The 18,719-nt window shown below is 41.5% G+C and overlaps 1 protein-coding gene across 1 annotated transcript in view; it reads left to right on the top strand.

Moving 5' to 3' along the window:
* The first annotated feature begins 3,342 nt into the window (after positions 1–3,342).
* The window catches only part of KDM2B (lysine demethylase 2B), a 166,993-nt gene continuing 151,616 nt past the window's right edge, over positions 3,343–18,719 (top strand). The window contains 4 exon segments of the mRNA XM_007058291.4: positions 3,343–3,641; positions 4,928–5,072; positions 8,704–8,782; positions 15,873–15,919. Of these exon segments, the coding sequence (XP_007058353.2) occupies positions 3,591–3,641; positions 4,928–5,072; positions 8,704–8,782; positions 15,873–15,919 (322 nt within the window). The 5' untranslated portion in view covers positions 3,343–3,590.

Below are 18,719 nucleotides of genomic sequence, written 5' to 3'. Positions count from 1 at the left end.
AATGTCCAATTCCTTTTTGGGTCCAAGTTTTTGATTAATTATAACACAAAGTGAAGAAAATATTATTGGTAAAATATATATTTTTAAAAGAAACAGAACAAGTCTTTTATGAAAATATTTAGTTGATATGATGAACCATAAAACATGGTTATGAAATGTTAAAATCAATCATTTCTGTCTCAATATAAGATTAAAAAATATCAATGTTCTGATGCTGGAAGCCCACGGACTTAGACTTTGATACTTCTGAAACATCTTTACTTCCAGAATTTTAGTAACATGTGCTCTAGTTTCTCTGTAGGTGTGTGTTTAATATACTACTTGGTGTGTTTGCTTGATATGCCAAGAATTCCAGATTATATTGATCTGAAAAAAAAAAAAAAAAAAAAGAGAAAATTTCCCCCCTGTCTCTGTGGTATCTTATTGATGGACTTTTTGTAACAGGGACTTATTTATTTAATTGATTGATAGATTTGTTCCTGATGATTCTCTAATTACAGTTATTTATCCTGTACTCTACTACTCTGGCCCCAGTCCTAAATGCTTGCTTAACTTTAACCATTGTATTCCTGGCTTAAAATTAAGCCTGTGCATGCAACTTCAGGATTGGAATTTTAAGGTGGCAATAGATAAGTATGCATATTGATATATAATAAACATCACAACACCTCACAACTCTTCATGTATTCATCCACATAACATTTCTGTGGCAAGAAAGACCTCATTTTATAGATAGGAGCTTTTCAAAAGAGACTAAACACAGATCCCCAAAGATATTTAGGTATCTACCTCCAAATAAATCAATGGCTGTTAGGGATCCTCAAAGGTATTTAGGCGCCTACCTCCTAATAATTTAAATGGATGTTGGATGCTTATATTCCTTTGAGGATGTGGGCCTGAGTGACTTGCCCAACATCACACAAGAAGTCTGTGATGGATCCTGGAATTAAACCTGGCTCTCATGAGTTCTAAGCCACATCTGAACAGTCTTTCCTCTCGCCATTTGCCATAGTTCATTGAGTCTTCAGTCTTTCTAATGAGACTGCCACCAAGGCCTATGATGTTGGCTTTGTGATGTGTTAGTTATATGTTTTGCACAATATTTTAATCTATCAATTAAAGTGTTAATTAACTGACTCTGTATGCAGAGGGGCTAAACAGGAGTCTATGTGAGTGACTGCGTTCTGTTGTATAGAAGTGCACAGAAACAATAAAGAACAAAAAGCTATTGCAACTGATTTTCTCGTCTAATTGGTCTGGAAACAAAGCTATGCAGAAATACAACTTGATGTCTGCTTGTGAGGTTTCTATTGGCTTCTAAACTGGTATGACAGTTGTTTATATCCCTTACTCTTTGGAATCTTTTTTTTTTTTTTCTATTTTGATAAAGGTTAAGCATTTTGTTAAGAAATGTCACTTAAGATATTTGTAGTTCCTCAGTGTACAACAATGTGGACACCTCGGAACTGATCCAAAATGTCTACCTTGTTTTACACAGACCTCCAAACTGCCATCAGAGGGTAATAACATTTGATCACTATCAACCTAATCCAGATTTGAACTGGTATCTTAGATGTGAAAAGCACTGGTTCCCCTTACCAATCCTACCATTAAGCAGTTCTCCTAAAGCACCAGAAACCCAAAGGCTGAAAAAAGAAAAGGAGTACTTGTGGCACCTTAGAGACTAACAAATTTATTTGAGCATAAGCTTTCGTGAGCTACAGCTCACTTCATCAGATGCTGTAGCTCACGAAAGCTTATGCTCAAATAAATTTGTTAGTCTCTAAGGTGCCACAAGTCCTCCTTTTCTTTTTGCGGATACGGACTAACACGGCTGCTACTCTGAAACCTGCCAAAGGCTGAATGGGTCCTAAGTTTGTTAATATGAAATGGAGCCTTTTAGCACTACTTGAAATTCCAATCTAGCTTAGTTCAATAGTACTTGAAAGTTGTTTTCCTGTGACAGCTATTTAGTAGCCTATATTAAATAATTTATTACGTAAGGAAATTGTTTAAATATATTCTGCTACAAAAAGGGTATTTCAATCTCATAAAAGCATTTTAATAAAGCCAGCAAGAACTAAAAATAATAGATGCTACTGAAACAGAGCTCCTAAAATAAAACCCATCTTTTTTATTGTGTAATTTTCTTTCCTTTGTAGCAGCATATAGACCAGGGGTTCTCAAACTGGGAGTCGGGCTTCAGGGGGTCACGAGCTGCCAGCTTCCACCCCAAATCCTGCTTCGCCTCCAGCATTTATAATGGTGTTAAATATATAAAAGAGTATGTTTAATTTATAAGGGGGGTTGTACTCAGAGGCTTGCTATGTGAAAGGGGTCACCAGTACAAAAGTTTGAGAACCACTGACTACACCTTCCAAACCCAGAATGAATTTTATAAACCCTCTCCCAAAGGACAAGCATGTTGAGTTCCAGGGTCTACAGAACTGTAACTGGCAGCAATTTCTAAAAAAACACATGCCCATCTGAAAGAAAACGTTAAATACATTAGTGCAAGTCCTTTTAAAATGAAAGCGAGTAACTTGTTGCTTTTTGCACTTCCCTTGTTTTCTTTATTGCCACTGATCAGCCCTTAAGAAAGCAAACTTCTGTGGAGACAGGCATGGGTTGATGTTATTTTGCAGAGAGAGTTATGTGTGACTTTTTTCTGAGTATAGGTTTCACATGGATTTCCCATTTTTGTGTGCTTTGTGCATGTAACATGTTTCATGTGCATGTCTTATAGTCATGCACCCTGTCTCTGTGCCTCTTGTCTGCAAGTTTATCTCCATGTGTCTAACGTGCATGGTCCCATGTATGTGTCATGCATCCTAGGTGATTTTGTGCATCTTTCGATATCTTTTGTGCGTGTCTAAGGATAGATCTGTCTTCTGTATGTTTTCATATCTGCATCAGTGCTGTGCATGTCGGTAGGTGTGTCTTGTGTTGTACATGTGTATGCAGGTCCCCGTATGTGCATATTCTGTGCTTAAGCATATCTGTACACCTGTTAATGTCTTCGTATGTCTTGTGTGCATGTGTGTGTGGTTGCAAGTCTCTGTGTGAGCCTGTGTACTTTGTTTTCTCCTCATATTACAGAGTGGCCGCTGCCTCCAGCCCCTTCCAACCCCTGACACTCCAGCTCTCCCCATAACAAACAGCTCAGTGAGTCAGCGCCTGCGTGCAATGCCTCCTCACACTCGTGACCTAACAACAACACACCAATATGAGCAGCCAGCCAGCAGCGGCGGCGGCAGCAGCAGCGATCTTTAGCGCTGGGTGCAATCTGGTCCCCCCCCACCCTGCAGACGCCTCCTCCCCCGGGCCTCCCCCCCTCCCCGAACGCGATCGGCAACAATGTTTACGTTCCGGGGATTATGACGCCTGCGCCCCACTCCACACTCAGTGTCTGAAAATGGTTCCTTAGGACTTTGCAAAACGCATCGACTCCCCCTCCCCTTCCCTCCCCCTTCCCCAAAAAAGTGCTGGTGCAAAATTGCAAAACTTTAGAGAGACCTGGATGGCTTTTGTTTTTCCTCCTCCCCATTTGGGCCAAAAAATGCAGGACAGGAACTGTTGACAATTAAGTGATGAAACTCTCCAAAAAAATGGAGGCAGAGAAAGACTCTGGAAGAAGATTGGTGTGTAGCTGGCTTGTCTATTTCCTATTTGTACATTTTAATTGATTTTGCTTAATTATTTGCAAAGGGAGAAATGCATGTAAAAATGTAGGCAGCAGAGCTACTTAGTTTGCAAGAGATCAGCTTAAACACTTGGGAAGGGGGTGGAATTTAAGTGAGGGGAAGGAGAGGGTGGGACAATACTCTTTTTTTTTTTTTTTTCCTGTTGGTGAAGGATTGTACTGATGAAGTGTGTGTTTTTCTAGGGCTAGCTGCTGGGGGGGATTTTAAATATATGTACAGAGAGAGGGAGATCTGGATTGTAAAGTGCTTGGAATTGAGCAACCCCAATGGAGGCAGCTGGTGTATTTGGTTCCCCAAAGGGAGCTAGCTTTGTGTACAGCCAGCCCTCCCTTCTGCAGGCGGGTGTTTGCATGCGGAGTGTGTTGTGTGTGGTGTGAACGTGCGGTTCTGCCTTGTGTCCCTGCCGGAGAACCAGGGGCTGCTGTTAACAAGTTACACGCTGGCTCTGGGGGAAGGAGCAACAGCAGCACCGGCCTCTGCTGTTTTCACCCGGGCCTACTCCATACACACCCCTCATCGTGCATTTAACTCATTCCTGCCCTTTCTCCCTTGATTCCCCCCTCACTTTTTGTTCCTTAAACTGCACAGCTTGTGATTGAACAGAAATAACATGTGGATCATTGCGGGCGGGGGGGGGGGGGAAGAGCGCAAATAAATCATAATGTTAAATAATGCAATTTGTTTTTAACTCGTGGCTTCCGGTGTGACTATGGAAACACTTGGATTATGTAAATACTGCAACCTGAATAGCGTGTATCAGAGTAAATGGAGAATTTTGTGCGAAATAAGTTAGTTATATCTTACACAAATAATAACATGATCGGAGACACGATGTGTTAACAAATAAATACTGCCTGCAGTTCACTTTTTCACGGTCTTGCAAAGTGCAGCAGTGCTGGGCTTTGAATTAGTGATTTGTGTAAATCTCTTCACTTGTTTGGCGTTTAGAGATATTTCTCCCCCCCCCCAAAAAAAAAAATTAGTGCAAGGGTTTCCTGTAGCCAGACACCTGGTGCTTTGGGTTAGTACGGTGTTATAAGGAGAAAGGGAGTGGCGATTCTTCTGTGCTCAAGCTCACGTTGTATAAAGTATTGTTAAATTTGCAGCCTTGATCATGATTTTTCCCAGACCATGTTTATCCAAATATCCCCAACGTTGATACATTTTTCCTTCCCCAAAGTCCACTTCCCACCCCGGTCTATATAATTTGCTTTGTTTTCTAGCGATCTATTGGTAGAAGGAGATACGATGAGAATGAGGACCTCTCGGACGTGGAGGAAATTGTCTGCATCAGGAGTTTTAATTTGGAGGAGAAATTAAAGACTCAAAAGTATCATGGAAATTTCGTGCGTGCCATGGAAGGGAAAGGTAAATGCCTGGCTGTCTCAGGGATGAATGTGTTTGAATTGGTGGGAGTGGAATGGGTGGGTGCCTCTTCTTTGCTTTGATTGCTCTAGAGAAGCTGGTGGTGTCTCCACGTGCAGTTTGTGGTTTGTTTCGTATTTCCCGCCTGCATCCCCCATTCCAGGGAATCCGGTGACGAATCCAGGCCGAGCAGCAGGGGAGGGGGTAGAGGGATGGGTGTTTCACACTGGGGCCCTAGCTTGGACCTAGCCAGGAAATAAACACATATATGCGTTTCTGGTGCATTTCCTCTGTAGTCAGAGGTGGGTACGGGCGTTGGGACTGCTCACATCATTCCCATGTAACCTGGTCACGGATGTGCAACTTTTTGCTTTGACAATGACATGAGTGTATCAGGATGTAGCTTGTAGAGAAACCCCAATGTCTCCCGCCTCCCTCAGCCCAGCCTATCAGCGTGACCCCAGTTCAGCTTCCCATATTTTAGGGAATCAGGTTCGTGGAAAGGAGCCGCAGAAAAACCCCAGCCCCCACTCAGCCTCATGGTGATTCTAGCTTCTCCCTCTCCGCCCCCTATTGAATCAAGGTCCCATTTGCTTCCAGTTTGTCAGTTTCAAGGGATTCAATTGAGATTATTTGGTTATCTAGCATCAGGGGGTTTTAGAGTAAATAACTTCTTTGTGTTGATATCATATATCAAATTAGAGCTGCCCCTCCAAACTACCTGGATTTGCTTATGTGACTTAGCTACAAAGTAATAAATAATCGAAGTCAGCCAGTGCAGCTAGCAGCTCTCTTGCCTGCTGGGAAGGGATGTGAAGGGGATTGGTTTCTTAGGGGGATCAGATGGATTGAGGGCTGCTGTTGCAACTGGTCAAGGTTATTTACTGTGCTGTTACTAAAAATGACACCAAATTCCACTTCTCCTTCCAAAATCCAACCTCACTGGGGACACCACCATCTGAACCGGTTATTTCAGTAATGTCCAATTATTAGCTTTGGCTGTATTTCTCATCAGATGGCAACAGTAATTGAACCACTAATTTAATTTAGAATATTTTCTTCTTTTTCCAAAGCTAAGCCTTGCAATGTACACTTTTAACTTGCTTCAGAAGAGCCATTTATGTGGTGAGGGAAATCATGTCTGCCTTCTTGACAATTTATTATTTTGTGGGGAAGTCTCCCCCTCCAACACCTGTTCCTTAGCTCTGAAAATATTCAGTAATTTTCCAGAGGGGGATTGGATTCTACTTTTCTCTCCAAAATTCTTAATTTGCTTTCATTGCTACTTGCTAACAGTATTACAATCCACTATTTCTCTTGCTTAGCAGCTTTGAGACCTCTGGGTAGCTTTTCCCCTTCTAGGGAACTTGAAAATAAATGTGTGTCTTTTGTTACTTTGTTTTGGTCTATGTCTACTTTGTTCAGCCCTGCAAGAGATTTGAATGCTTTGTTGAGTCTTTCTAAATACCTTTATTTGCTCCATTTTCATTTTTGCCTCTTTCATTTTTCTATAAAATCAAGAGTTGAATGTAACCAAGGCAAAAATATTAAATTTGCTGATCCTGCTACTGAGTGAGAGTAGAAATATCAAGATATCTGATCACATGGAATTGGTTGAATATTCTTAATCATCTGCTTCCTTGTTTTTATTTTTCATGGTAGCACCTCTTTGATCCCTGGCCAGGAATGTGGGTTGAAGGTTTTCTTCAGAGGTGCTGCAAAGCTGCCGTGTGATTTTTGGCCTGAACACAGAGCCTACCAGTGCTACTTGTTCACTAGTGTAATATGCTATGTATCTGCTGTCTGCTTCCTGAACTAATATTTATCCTTGACACCCCTCACCCACTCAGATTTTGTGTCTTGAATGTAGAGTGCCGTACTCAAAAGGGTTTTTTTTTGTTAATTTTTTACTAAAGCCAAAATAATATTTTTAGTATTAATGCATTGATTAATAAATTATGATATTTTTGCTAATGGATAAATACTTTTTGTGTCTTCCATTAGTTGACTGAAAAATAGATTATAGAAGCTGTATTCTGATTGTTCTAAAAACAAGTGCAATTATTAAAAGTTAGTAAAATAATACTAAAATAAACAATGGTCTAATTTGACAGCTCTAGGTGGGGATGCTTTATCCACACTTCTTGCCACTGTTAATTGAATAAAAGAGGAAAAGTGTTGTAAAAAGAGAGGTTAAGAAACAAGTAAGAAGGGGAAATTAGTACTGATTTCCCTCACCCCCTTACAGTTGTTCTGATAGTAAATAGACACAAGGTGTATAAATCTGAGGATGGTAAATCTCGTGCAGAGTCCCATGAAGGATGTTCTTAGATAATTAAATTACTTAAGCAATTAAAAGTGGTTATGTATATGATGTATAGATTGGGTGTTTAGAACGGTTACATTTGGATGGCTGAGGAGACAAACGATACATGTTTTTATTTTTAAGCTATTTACATGTTTATTATATACAAGACATCCTTTAGAGATGACACATAGGATTTACGCTCCTTTATGGAAGGAGGATTACAGATCACAGGTACGTGCTGTGTGGCCACTTCTAGATTTAATTTCACTTCTATGGCTGCAGAATCCAAATAGACTATGGAGTTCCTGAAGCCCCCTTTATTACCCCTCCCCCATCAGTGCTTATCACTTTTTCACTAGTCACTGAATCACATGCATCATTGTTTCAGGTGTGACATATGGCATTTCAAACCATTGCGTATAAACATTAACAGTTCAGCTTAATCCTCAGAATGAAATAATAATGTGATAGTGTTCAGTGTACAGACAACCAAATCTGTGTCCAGTGTTCTAGTTATTTTGGCATTAAATTAATAATTTCTATTGAAAAGAGATTTCCTCCCTCCCTCTCATCACCTTACCTGTGTCAGAAATTACAATAAAATTTCCAGATTATAAGATATATAGTGCAGACACACACCTGCTTAACTTTTTAAAAATGCTTAATTTTATAAATGGAAAAGATCTATGTAGCTCGAAAGCTTGTTTCTCTCGCCAACAGAAGTTGGTCCAGTAAAAGATATTGCCTCACACACATTGTCTCTGTAATATTCTGGGACTGACATGGCTACAATAAAACTGCATATAACTTTACAAATGTAAGTAGTCCCATTGAACTCAGTGGGACTATTCACATGTAAACTAATATGTGTGTAAGTGTTTGTAGGATCAGGGCCTTACACTGTACTGCTGTAAAGCCCAATAGAAACAGTATATTTCTTAAAACCCAAATATATAGCTTGATCCTTATATTTGCTCTGTATGTGCCAGGCCTCTTAGCAGTTACTTGGTTGTGAATTTGCTGTAAGTGTTAATTCAGCATTTTATCATAACCAGGGCTTCTCAACCTAGGACAACTGAGAATCTCTGAATGCATTCTGCTTTATGTGCATCAGTGAATAGGAAAAATAGAGAGCAGCTGGGAGAGTATTGTCAATCAGTCAGATTTTGCTTTTGACCTAAAAATGTTCACTCTCTTTGCAGTTCTCTTTAAGTGATAGTGAGCTTTTAATTTAGAGAAATTAAAATGGTGAATCTTGAAAAAATCTAGTGTGAAGTGAGAATGTCATTGTAATTGATTATGTTTTTTATTCAAATATTCAAACAGATTTTACTTTTGAGTATGTGCAAAGAGAAGCTCTCAGGGTTCCCCTTCTCTTCAGAAGTAAGGATGGACTGGGAATTAAGTAAGTTACAACAAAATCTTACTTATTAGTAAATGTTTACAAAATTATAACTTTGCACTTATATGGTCTTTCATCTGAGGAACTCAAATGCATTAAAAGCATTAAGCCTCACAACACCCATTGGAGGAGGGTAGGATGATTATATTTAATTTACACATGAGCAGGTTGAGGCAGGGAAAGGTTAAGTGGCTACAGTGTGGTTGTACACACTGTCACAGAGGGAGTCAGGGACAAAGGTGGAAACAGCCCAAGGTTTCCAGCTCCCAGTCTGTGCTCTAATGACAGGATATGCACTCTTCCAATTTTGACTTTTACGTTCTATGCTGTCTCACACAGTATAAACAAGCTGTCAGATAAGTTACAGAATCTTTATTACTGGTGAAGCCTGAAGATTGAAAGAATGCACTATGATTTTCAGCTGGCAGGTGGAGCTTGCAGAGGCAGTGGTTAGAAAAAACATCTTTTGGATTCTGAACTGGATTTGGAAATGTTTGGGAGAGAATACATAGGGAGTCCCATGATAACATTTGTAGACATTTTTCTGACTTGAATTTTTCTCACTTTAATGCTTATCAAAGGGAAGGAGCATGTGTGCCCCAGTCTGCTGTGATGAGCTTAAACAGTTTCCAACAGCCAGACTTGACTAGCCAGTTTCTCTTACCCTTACGAACTGCTGATACCATTCTGGTGTCTCTTCCCTTTTCTAGTGGGAAGGCACTTGGCTAACTGATGCTGTATTCTGTTTCCCCCTCCTACAACACTAAGCACATCATATGTGCAGCTTCTTCCAATAGATGGAATTCATAGCTAGAGGCTGTCAGAGTAAAGAACTGGGGCTAGATTTTTAAAGAGTCTAGGTAATTTTTGATGTGTAAAATAGGCACAAATCAAATCTGATAGATTAGGGCCTAAATGATCTGTTGGAGGGGTCTGGAAGGGAATCTCCACTGGACAGTTGGTCAGGTGTATTGATTTGCCTCTTAGGGGAAATCCCAGGTTCTAATGTAATTTTTATTAAAATGTGCATTGATTCACGTGTGAGCTTGAAATAGAATTTCTTGAAGGAAGTGTAAATATGTACTTGGGATTGACTGCCTTTTGGTCAAAAGAATGTTAGAAATGCAATTTATATTCATTTCCAATGCTAGGAGTGAGATACATAAGTACATTTTTGTTATTTTGTATTCTGTGGAATAATATAATTCCATCTCATCTAAATGTGCACTTCTAAGTATCTATATTTCTTTTTGCCAAGAGTAGTTGGTATGTATATATATAAACATACAAAAAATTGCATTAAAATACTATGTGATCATGTAATTAAAAGCTGTATCATAATGCATATGTACAAGAGGGCCAAATTAGGGTGGCATAGGTACCTTAATTCTGGCATTTCCAAATTTTTGAGTGCTTGACTTTGCAACCTTTGTACTCTTTTAATGTAAGTGTGTGTGTGTGTGTGTGTGTGTGTGTAATTTCCTAGGTTTAAAAAAACCACAAGTAATAAAAACAGAAATTCCATCAAGTAGCATCGTATTGACACCAACATGGATCTTGTCAGGGTTAGAATCTTTAGATCCACCACATAGACCTTTGCCACTTTAGCTAATGAAGTAATTTATAGCGGTAGTAGGTTGTCATCCTTTATGTAGACCAGCACTAGAGGAGGATAGGACACTTCATCTTGGGTTTCACAGATATTTGCTGTAAGTGAAGGAATGGTGAGACTCAAGAATTTTGGGTTTCAGTCCGTGCTCTGGAGTGGAGTGTGCTGTAATGGGCACAGACTCTTCTGGTCTGTCTTCTTAAGTGAGACTCCTTCTGCCTTTTCCCACTTCTGGCTCCTCCTCCAGATTCCCCCCCCCCGACCGTCTTCTTGCGTAGTCAGTCCCAGTCCCCCCCCCGTCCTGCTCCTTGGTTCCTCATCTGATCTCTCTCTCTCCCCTCTGCTTCCAGTCACTCTCCCCTCAGCTATGTTCCCTGTCCCCAATGGCTCCCAGTCTTAATCTCCCTCCCCGGGATTCTCATCTAGTCTCAGTTTCCTCCCCTGCCTCCTTATCCTAGTTCCTTTGCCCAGCCAGTACCAGTCTTCTCCCTGTAGCCCCGCTGCTTGTCAGATGTGTCTTTCCCCCCCTTCTTTCTTCTGCTTCACTTGTGCTCAGTCCTCTTGCCCAGCCAGTCCAAGTCTCCCCCCTCAGCTTCTCAGTCTGATCTCCATCTCTGCCCTTACTCACTGGCTGCCTGGACCCTGCTCCCTTACTCCTCCATTTCCTAGTCCCAGTCTCCTTGCCCATCCAATTACAGTCTTCCCTTTCACCCGAATTCCTGGTCTCCTTCTTTCTCATTTCTGGTCCCAGTTTCCATCCCTCTCTGTCCCCCAGATTCCTTTTCCCAAACTGCTTCCTCTGCAGGCCCATCTCGTGTTCCTTCTGCATTCAATTCAGGAAGCTTCCTTTTCTACTTTCTGGGCCCAGAGGGTGGAGTATTGAGAGCACAGGAGAGAGAGGCTCCTGGCTCTCAGGTCAGGTGCCTGGATTCACAGCAGCCCAGAGCTGCAATTGCAGGGTAACTCCTGCTCAGCCCTGTTTTGGATCATGACCATTATGGATGGAATGTTTGGGGAATTTAGCTGCTGAAACCTAGGAGGTCTCTACTGAGCATGTACCAAACTGTGATTGTTTTTCAAAGTCTTGTAACTTGGCCAAATTTGGGGAGATTTTCACAGCAGCAGAAGAAGACACTTCTGACACAAAGGCCAGATTTCAAGTCCCTGCTCCAAAGCATGGGGGCACAAGACCTTTTTTTAAAAAAAAAAAATCACCAGGATTTTTTTAACATAAATAAAATAACCATATTTTTCTCTAGCCTCGTTCTCAGAAATGGCTTAACCATTTGAGCTTAAGTTATCCAGAAAAATTCAGCCTGAGGCAGACACCCAGCATGGAAAATTTCAACCAAAATAGTTAAAAGTTCAGCAAAGTTATAACCAAGTGAAAACAGCGTCTTATAATGGGAAGTATTGGGCAACATTAATAATAGTTGGTGTTGCCAGCTCTGTCTGTAATTCCCAAAATATTTTTTACAAGATTAGAGTCAAGATTTTAGCCCCAGTGTTGTCACCCAATCCACGTTTAGATAAACACATTTGTTGACCTACATTCTCCCTGCAGTGTCAAAAGATACAGTGTTGTTTACTTCCTGTCCCAAACTCTTGGGTAGCATTGCTGTATCTTGCCCCAGAGGAGGCTGTTTTTTAGTAGTTTGGTAGATGAAATGATCCCTATTTGCAGTATGCCAAACACTTTGAGATGAAAAGATATATTTGTGTGTGTATAATGTGTTAATATGACACACACTGTATACAGTAGTTTTAGATCTATGTGACATTTAGAAATAGTTGTTGCTATGTACTTCCAATTCTGTTTGCTGTTAAACAGCTTGCATGTCTGTGGCTGGCAGATCTACAAAGTGTATTTGAACAGTTCTGTTGCCATGTATGGTTGTCCTCTTGAAGAGCAGGAAGTGTGGTAATTGATGAGGAGATTATTAAGAATGAAAGTAAAGTTAAAAAATTACCTTGGTGTTTTTCCATCTCATATTTCCAACCATGATGAGCTATTATTTCTAGTGGTCAGAAGCAGGAAATACAAGTCATGATCTTTTAGCAGCCATTGTCTTCCTTAGGGAGATATTTGGAACAATTAGACACTCCCATGATCATTGGCAGTTATAATATGATTGTAAGTTGGAGAGATGGTGCGTCTGAAAAGACATATTGTCTCTTTTAACCATCTGGCAGTCATACCACATTGTGCTGCATTAATCAGAACTCACAAGCTAACCAGCCTTGGCGCAGGTCAGTACATGAATTGGAGACTTTTCTAAGGAACACCTACAGCGTTTCTCGAATGCGGCCAACAGGGTTTTTTCTTGCGGCCAAAGCCTCCTGGGTGACGATAGGGGTAGGGGGGAAGCAGTGGCCCTTACCCCATTCTGGAGCCCCAAACACTGTAGGCGCAGGGAACCAGTATGTGTTCTCCAGCTTCCAAGGGGCCGTGGGGCTTGGCCTTCAGCCCTGGGGTGGTGGGCGGCAGGCTCTAGCTGTGCAGCAGTGGGTTCCGTTCCCCAGCTGCCAGGCTTCGGGCTTTGGCCCTGGGATCGCCCTCCCATGTTGCCGCTGGCCCCACTGCTTCCTCCAGACCCCAGCTGTGCAGTGGGACCCCAGGCTCCAGCCCCAGGCTCACCCCTGCACCATTGCCCTGACTCCCACTGCCTCCTATAGCCCTCCACCCAGCCCCCCATCCGACTCCCCATCCAGGGCTTAATTTGTCCTCCAGCTCGCTGAGGCTGAGTAAATCTGCTGTGAAAAGTGACATTAACAAATGTATGACTATCTGTTTTCACAGTAGCAGGCTTACTAGCTGGCAAGCGTGAAAAAAACAACAACCAAAAAGCCAAAACATGCAAAGCATATTATTTGTGTTTCTATTCTGTTTAGGTCCAGTAAAGAATAGAGACAACTGTACATTATTTTTATTATTGAGTCTGCAAAACCCTACCAAAATAAATTACAGTGGTTTGGACATGTATATTTGCATATTTATTTGTTTTTCCTAAAATTAATTAAGTATTTTAGGAAAAATCATCAGAGTGGCCACACTCTGAGGCCACCAAAAAATTTGTTGTGAGAACCCCTGAAGGTGCTTCAGGAAGACATATTAGTGACTGATAGTTGGCACTCTACTCTGTGCATCTGTATGAATACACATCATATTATTCAGGTACTGGTTTGTTGGAGGTGACATGTTTTATATGAAACTGAAACTGAACGCTTACGGTCAGTACAGATCCCAAGGATTGTATTTTATGTTGGTGTGTTAACCCTAATGTTAGGCCAAATTCAAAGTCAGGTAATTACATTCTGCCTCCCTAATTTCTCCTGCAGTTTCAGCTGGATACGTTAGTCTTCTCTCTCTGCTCTAAACTGTTGGTATAGTGTTTCTGTACAACTGTGTTCTATCCCAGGAGTGGCTTCATTTTGGTGTTCGGAAAAGTGATCCCTATATATCCTTTACCAAACTCGTATGGTTGTGTGAGTTTTGTTAATCTGGGCCATGTCTACAGCTGTGCCGACGAAAGAGCGCTCCTGTAGCTGCGTTATGCCGACAGGAGAGAGCTCTCACGTCGACATAATAAAACCAGCTCAGTGAGCAGTGGTAGCTATGCAAACAAGCACTTATGCCGGCAAAACTTATGTTGCTCAGGGGTGTGTTTTTTTTCATGCGCCCGAGTGACAAAAGTTGTGCCGACAGAAGCGCTGGTGTGGACAGCGCTATGTCGGTGAGAGATGCTCTCCTGCCAACATAGTTACCGCCGCTCATTGCAGGTGGTTTAGTTATGCCAATGGGAGAGCTCTCTCCCGTTGCCATAGAGTGGCTACGTGTGAGCCCTTATAGCGGTGCCGCTGCAGCAGTACAGCTGTGCTGCTATAAGGTCTCTAGTGTAGATGTGGCCTCAGTGCTTTTGAAGCACTTTGAGATCCTCTTTTACAAGCTGCAGTATAAATGAAAATGATATTGCAAAGAAAAAGTAGCTGTTCTCTCCCTCCACCCAACCCCACTGCTGACATTCTGGATTTGTAATCAGACTTGACAAATGGATGGTATTTACTGAGGGCACAGATGGTACTGGAAGTCTGTGGAGCTGCAATTTGTGCCACAGTGCAGGGTAAATCAGTTGTAATTGTGCAAGGGCTGAGCATAGCATCTATGGTGGGTGGAATAGGAGGGAAAAGGGTACGTTTGAAGCAGCAGGATTTTTGTTTCTGTGGCAGCATATCAAAGCTTACAGAGGGAGGTATAAGCAGTCAGTGGAGATGGTGTAAATTAAAGCTGGACTTCCTAGCTGTAAACCTAGCACGAAGTGGGCTTCACAACATTGACCGCTCAGTTTGCATTCAGCACTGTGGAATTTTCACTCTGGCACAAGACATGGTCAGGGGTTGTAGAGAATAACAAACCAACTCTAGGTGTCCTCTCCAAAGTACTGAGCATGTAGTTTCATTTTGAAGGGAAGGAAGATATTCCTCCACCTTGTCTGTTTCTATAAATACTACTCACTGGTGCTAGGGCAGTAGGAGTTCTCAGCAGATTGGGTTTGCCCACTTGCCTCTTAGTCAGGCCTGTCTTTTTTATTTTATTTGTTTGTGTATGATGATTTATACAAATGCTAAAAAGGGCACCTATCCATATGCACTCGGTGCCTTATATCTACAAAAAGAAAAGGAGTACTTGTGGCACCTTAGAGACTAACCAATTTATTTAGTCTCTAAGGTGCCACAAGTAGTCCTTTTCTTTTTGCAAATACAGACTAACACGGCTGCTACTCTGAAACCTTATATCTACAGTGTTTCTATGTTATGGGGTCAAGTGCACCAATTTAAAATAGTCACCTCAAATCCCCTTTGTCCTCAAATAGTTCTCCTCTTCCCCATTCTCAAGTGTTTGGGTAAAAATCTGAGCCTTGCAAGTGAACCCTGAAGGTTATCAGATTGGGTCTGTTTCAGACAAGGAAGATAGTGAATTCCACAGCTGTGGGGCCCTTGCAGAGAGAATGCAAATCACAGGAACAAAAAGATAACACTTACCTCATGGGGATATTGTGAGGGTTAATTGTTTGCAAAGTGCTTGAGATGGTCAACTGGAAGGTGCAATAGAAGTGTAGAATATTATTGTGTTTTGTCAAAAGACCTGACCACATGTAATTGCTGCTAGCAGGATTCTAGCACAGGCTCCCCACTTGTGAGCAGAGACGTTTTTTGGTACTAGTGCTAATCAAACTAACCTCAAAAAGCCAATAATGTGTCGTGATACCACTCCCTGTCTTCCCCTGTCAAAAACAACAACAACAAAATCTGGCCACACTGCTCAGAGAAACCATGCTTGATCCCTGCTAGTAATAACCTTGTGTATTAAAATATCCACAAATACCATAATCTTATTTCTATTTTATCCTTGTAAAGAAAATGTGGTCACACGTTGATAGCATTTAACATTGCTTTTTTTTTTTTTTTTTTTTTTGCTAATTATAGAATGCCTGACCGGGATTTCACTGTCAGAGATGTGAAGTTATTAGTGGGTAAGTTATTTTGAATTTACTGAACTAACTCTATATAGTTCAGTGTTGCTTTTAAATATTAACTTGGTGTAAGTGCCCAGATATGTTTGTAGACACATGTGATAACTCACAGAATCTGGAGGAGGCATGGAGAAGCAGTTCATAAATGAAAAAGGAGAAAAACCTTATTAGCAATTGTGCAGACCAAGCTGTGAACCACATGCTGTATAAATGGCCTCTTGTAAGTAAGGTGAATGCTTTACACTAACAGGTATCAGATACCTGTCCTCCCAGCCAAATGGCACCAGTAATTAACTGCAAATACATTTTTATCTTGGAAAGCAACAGTTTCACTTGTTGAGCTTGTTGCTGTGATTGGTTGAGCAACTGTTTTTTTTTAAAGCACGGTGATAGCCATATCACCTTCTGCTGTGAACTCCTCATAAGCTTATCCTGGGTTAGGCTGGGTCAGTGCTTTGATGGGAATTCTTTAAGAGAGATCAAGTGAAGAAGCTTAATGAAATAGCTTTGGTGATTTGATAGGTGGCACTTTCCCTCTGAATCAGTATTGAATTAGTGCCCTCTGATTGTCTTCAAGAATGCTGCACTACTAGAGTAGGGTTACCAACCATCTAATCGTGCAAACCCAAAGATCTTTGCCCTGTCCTGCCCCTTCTCCGAGGCTCTACCCCCGCTCACTCCACCCCCCCCCCCCCCCCGTCACTCACTTTCACCAGGCTGGGGCAGGGGGTTGGGATGTGGGAGGGGGTGCAGGCTCTGGGAGGGAGTTTGGGTGTGGGCTCTAGGCTGGGGCAGGGGGTTGAGGTGCAGGAGGGCATCACGGTGTTGGCGCTTACCTTGGGCAGCTCCGAAAGCAACCAGCTAATCCCTCTCGCAGTGGCTCCTAGGCGGGGGGGCAAGGTGGGGTCTCTGCCTGCAGGCACTGCCCCCGCAGCACCCATTGGCCGCAGTTCCCAGCCAATGGGAGCTGCGGACTCAGCACTCAGGGAAGGGGCAGCTTGTAGAGACCCCCTGTCCCCAAGGGGCCAGAGGGACAGTGCTGGCCATGTCCGGGAGCGGCGCGGAGCCAAGGCAGGTAAGGAAGCCTGCCTTAGCCCTGCTGCCGCGCCGGACTGTTAGCGCCCAAAATCTCCCAGTTTGGCTGAGGTAGCCTCTGGGAGATAGAGTGTGATTCCAGGAGACTCCTGGTGAAACCAGGATGATTGGCAACCCTATGCTGTAGGTGCTGCCTTTTGAATGAAACATAAAACCAAGATCCCTGTTGTTACTAACAATTCCGTGGCAATTTTTGTAAATTGGTTTAATAAAAGATATTACCTCACCCATGTTGTCTCTAATACCTTGACATGGCTACAACAACACTGCATGCATATAAGCTAGATACTAATGTTATCTAAATCCCACTGCACTTTAAGAGAGAGTTGTTATTCTTTACTTATTTACTTTACTTACTAAATTATTACATGGTGATACTTTGTCCTGTTAAACATTTGTTGTGTGTTATCCCAAAGCTGCTGTATTTCAGTGGTGGGTAAAGTGGTCACATAGCTATAATACCTCACAGGAATGGTTCATATTCTGAAACATTAATTATTGTTAGTTATTAATTATTTGTATTGAGGCGGTGCCATAAGACCCCACATTTTGAATCTGTTTAATAAATACTTTACCCAAGAATGCACACTTGCAAAATTACTTTTGAGCTAAACAATAAGAATATAAAATTTAAAACTAGAAAAGAATCTAACCTATTTAAAGAGAGAGAGAGGCCTCAGTTTTCCCACCTACCAAGTAGAGAGTAACCCCGCTTCACAAGCAAAACTTCATTGTGTCAATTAATTAAGATTTATAAAGGGCTTTGAGATCTCTCTGTATAGAAGACACTGTGTAAGTGGAGTGGGAAATATTATTTTGATGGCTTTATTAGAGCACATCTATGGTCTATGCATTGTTAGAATAAAATAGGAGACATGAAATCATGTAAGAGAATGAGGGAGCTCTTCTTAATCTCATGTTACTTAGACTGTAAATTCTTTGGGGGCAGAGACTGTCTTTTTGTTCTGTTTGTCTGTCTTGTTGTTCTGTTTGTACAGTGCCTAGTATGACATGGTATTGGTCCGTGACTGGGCTTCTAGGTGCTACAAAAATACAAATAAATAATATTTTAGCTGCTGAGAAAATCCACACTTCTGAGGTTGTACATAGTTGAATCTCTTCTTTTGTGTGTCAGAGGCTTAAAGCAGGTGACTTCTGTTAATGCTAGTTGGTTGAACCCCAGAATAAGGCTGTGTAGATTTACACCAGAGCTTCTGATCTGCCATTACTCTGTCTGAAACTGGTGAAGTCACTGAACTGGTTATGTGTAGAAGTTCTGGGAGAAGTGTAGTGTTGCGTAACAGACTGTTACATAGAAAAAACAATGTAAGTGGGAGAGTTGTCTCTTCCCCACGATTGATGTCTCTGAAAATGTTAGCGGGCAGAGATTCCTGTTTATATTGGCCAGGAACATTAGCATGAGAATGAACAGCAAAGCAGGAGGATGTTTACAAATAATATTCCATTTTGTAAATTAATGGAATGGAAATAAAAATAATAGTCAGTTTGAGAATAACTGGTGTGAGAAGCATGAAATTTCTGGTGTGAGAAACATGAAATTTCTCACAATTGGGTGGAGTGGTCTCTGTATACGCACCATGTCAAACGTGGAATATTATGTAGTAATCCTGTTGTTATATTTGGATAAGCTCCTTCTATAGATCCCAAGCCTAACCTATAATTTGGTCAATAACATTGTCTCTTA

This window comes from Chelonia mydas, chromosome 15 (assembly GCF_015237465.2).
Source record: "Chelonia mydas isolate rCheMyd1 chromosome 15, rCheMyd1.pri.v2, whole genome shotgun sequence".
Lineage (NCBI taxonomy): Eukaryota > Metazoa > Chordata > Testudines > Cheloniidae > Chelonia > Chelonia mydas.
Note: the sequence above shows the minus strand (reverse complement) of the source record. Positions and strands in the feature narration are given on the sequence as shown.